At 46.8% G+C, this 2,252-nt stretch overlaps 1 protein-coding gene across 1 annotated transcript; it reads left to right on the plus strand.

The window, feature by feature from the left end:
• Window positions 1-330: 330 nt before the first annotated feature.
• Window positions 331-748, plus strand: FPRO_11961 (uncharacterized protein; the record flags this gene model as incomplete). Its single annotated transcript, XM_031221493.1, has 2 exons — window positions 331-356; window positions 409-748. 2 exons carry the CDS (start codon window positions 331-333, stop codon window positions 746-748), a joined length of 366 nt encoding a protein of 121 aa, XP_031087046.1.
• Between the last annotated feature and the right edge of the window lie 1,504 nt (window positions 749-2,252).

Consider the following 2,252-nt stretch of genomic DNA (forward strand, 5'->3'; position numbering starts at 1 on the left):
AGGTGAGACTGGTTGGAAGGGATGCCAGTGTTAAATATAATGAGGAACAAAAGGCTCACGCCTATAGTAGTCCACAAAAGTGGCAGCTGAACTGCTACTGTGTTATTTCGTGGATGGAGACATTGTTCAATTGACCTTACCTTGTGTTGTGCCATTGTCAAGGCTTCCTCCATGAACGAGCATGAATCATGGGCTCTTTATAGGGATATCGATCTAGCTGTCCATTTGTTCATTACAATAGTCGGAGATAATGACACAGAACTCTGACGTGAGCGCAACGCCTCGAACACCCGACAAACACTCCCACTGCCAGAACAACCTCTGCGCCTAATGTCCACTCAGGAAGCCAGTGGTATGTATGTTCAAACTGGCACTGCTAGAACACAGAAAGATTTGTTTGATCTCTAGACCTCCATATAAATTGAAGATTGACCTCGATCAATCTCAACCTTCTTCTCAACTCTTAACCAACAACCATCCCAACTTCTCAACTTCACAGCCTCACACCAACACTCGACACCCTTTCACCACACAAAAGGCTTCTACTAAAAGCCCTTCCACATATTTCATCACGTCTGTCTCCAACCTCTGCAAGGTCGCTCTCGTTGATGTCAAGGCCTCTACCATCATCAACACTCCTGTCGACATGGCCAACCCCAAGTGCTCCTGCCACTGCGGTTGCAACAACGTCGTCATATTCTCCGGAGGCAACCTCTGTGAGCCCTGCAACGACAACCACAACCAGTAGATGGCGTGTAAGACTACCAGTCAGGACTGGAGTGTGCGGGTCGTTTGCAAAGTTAACCGTCACTCTTGGAGGATAACACGGACGAGAGAAAAACAGAAACAACCAAGAAAAAAAAGATGAAAGTAATTAAACCGACGAAAAAAAGGGTATTATCTCCCTTCACTGTTTGCGATTGACTGACGAACTGGGTATTGTGCAGTACGGACTTGAGGGATTGGTGATTTGTGAGAAGAAGAGTACGGAGCACAGGTGGATTGGTTCAGAGACTAGACGAATAAGTAGATAGTGGTAAAGCCTAATATACAGGACTTTCCAAGAAGAAAACTCCTGAAAAATTATTATGCTGAACTGTGAGTGGACTGAGCTGAATGGCCCTTTGATCATCGCATGCAACAGATGTACGAGCAGAAAACATCCCGACAAGTCACTCAACAGGCCTCCCCAACAAATAACAAATAACTCCAACTGCACCAGAAGCCATTTGATCAACTCCAAATCTCTGGCAACGTTTTCCGCCCTGTAGTCTGTTGTGCTAGCCAGCTGTCTTGTCATGGCTCGCTACCAGTAATCAAGCCTTTCCGAAATGCTAGACTAAGTTAACAAGCTTTCCCGTATCGCTTCAGAAAGCTTACCCCCAAGAATCATTGCCGCCGCATACATGACCTTGAAATTTGTTTCAAGCCATCTGTATCATGCTGATGGATATGCCCTTCCCAAAATTCGATCAGTTTACTGACCTGTTCTTTCAATGCCTCATCAGATTCGACGCAGTGGACTCCCAAACGGGCACCAAAATCCCTGAAAGCCAGTCTCTTGGAAGCGCTTCCGCTCATATCCGTGAAATTTCCATCAAAGAGGTTGTTGGCTAGATCTATGACTTGCCGAGTAAATATCTGCGACCACTCCTCGTGAGGGTAGAAGTGGCAGGTCCATAAACCCATACCAAGATCCAATGGGTCACCACTGAGATTCATTGAGCCTTTTTGATGCATGAGACTCTCATATTCACTCATTTCTTGTTTATGAAACTGGTTCTTTCGGCCTTGTTGTACTGCTGTTTCTTGGAACATTCTGAAGACCATAAATCCACTCGCAACATCGAGGTGCCTGCCCTTTGGTGGGAACGGGGACCTTGTCCATATCCATGGAGATCTTCCAGATTATCCTGAGTCCACCTGAAGACTGGAAGCAGAACTTTGGATGGATAGCTTTGGCTAATTGGATGGCCAAGTCGTTATAGGACGGGTCCTGGGTGGCTCAGGAATGGCAATTGACAGCAAACATCCAGAGAGTCAGAAAGTGATGATGCTGTCCATCTCTGTCGCTCCCGGTCGCTCACTCGTTTCCAATTCTCAGGCCACCTTCAAGTGGCTCTGCATCGGTTGCGCCTGGTAGACGAGATGCTCCGTCCCTCGTGCGACCCAAAACGTCGTGCACAGTCTGAACAAGGCGCTTGGCCAGGGCGAGATATTTGTTGTTTGTTATTTCTTCATAGAGTGTGATG

Source organism: Fusarium proliferatum, assembly GCF_900067095.1.
Source record: "Fusarium proliferatum ET1 genome assembly, contig: FPRO_scaffold010, whole genome shotgun sequence".
Taxonomy (NCBI): Eukaryota; Fungi; Ascomycota; class Sordariomycetes; order Hypocreales; family Nectriaceae; genus Fusarium; species Fusarium proliferatum.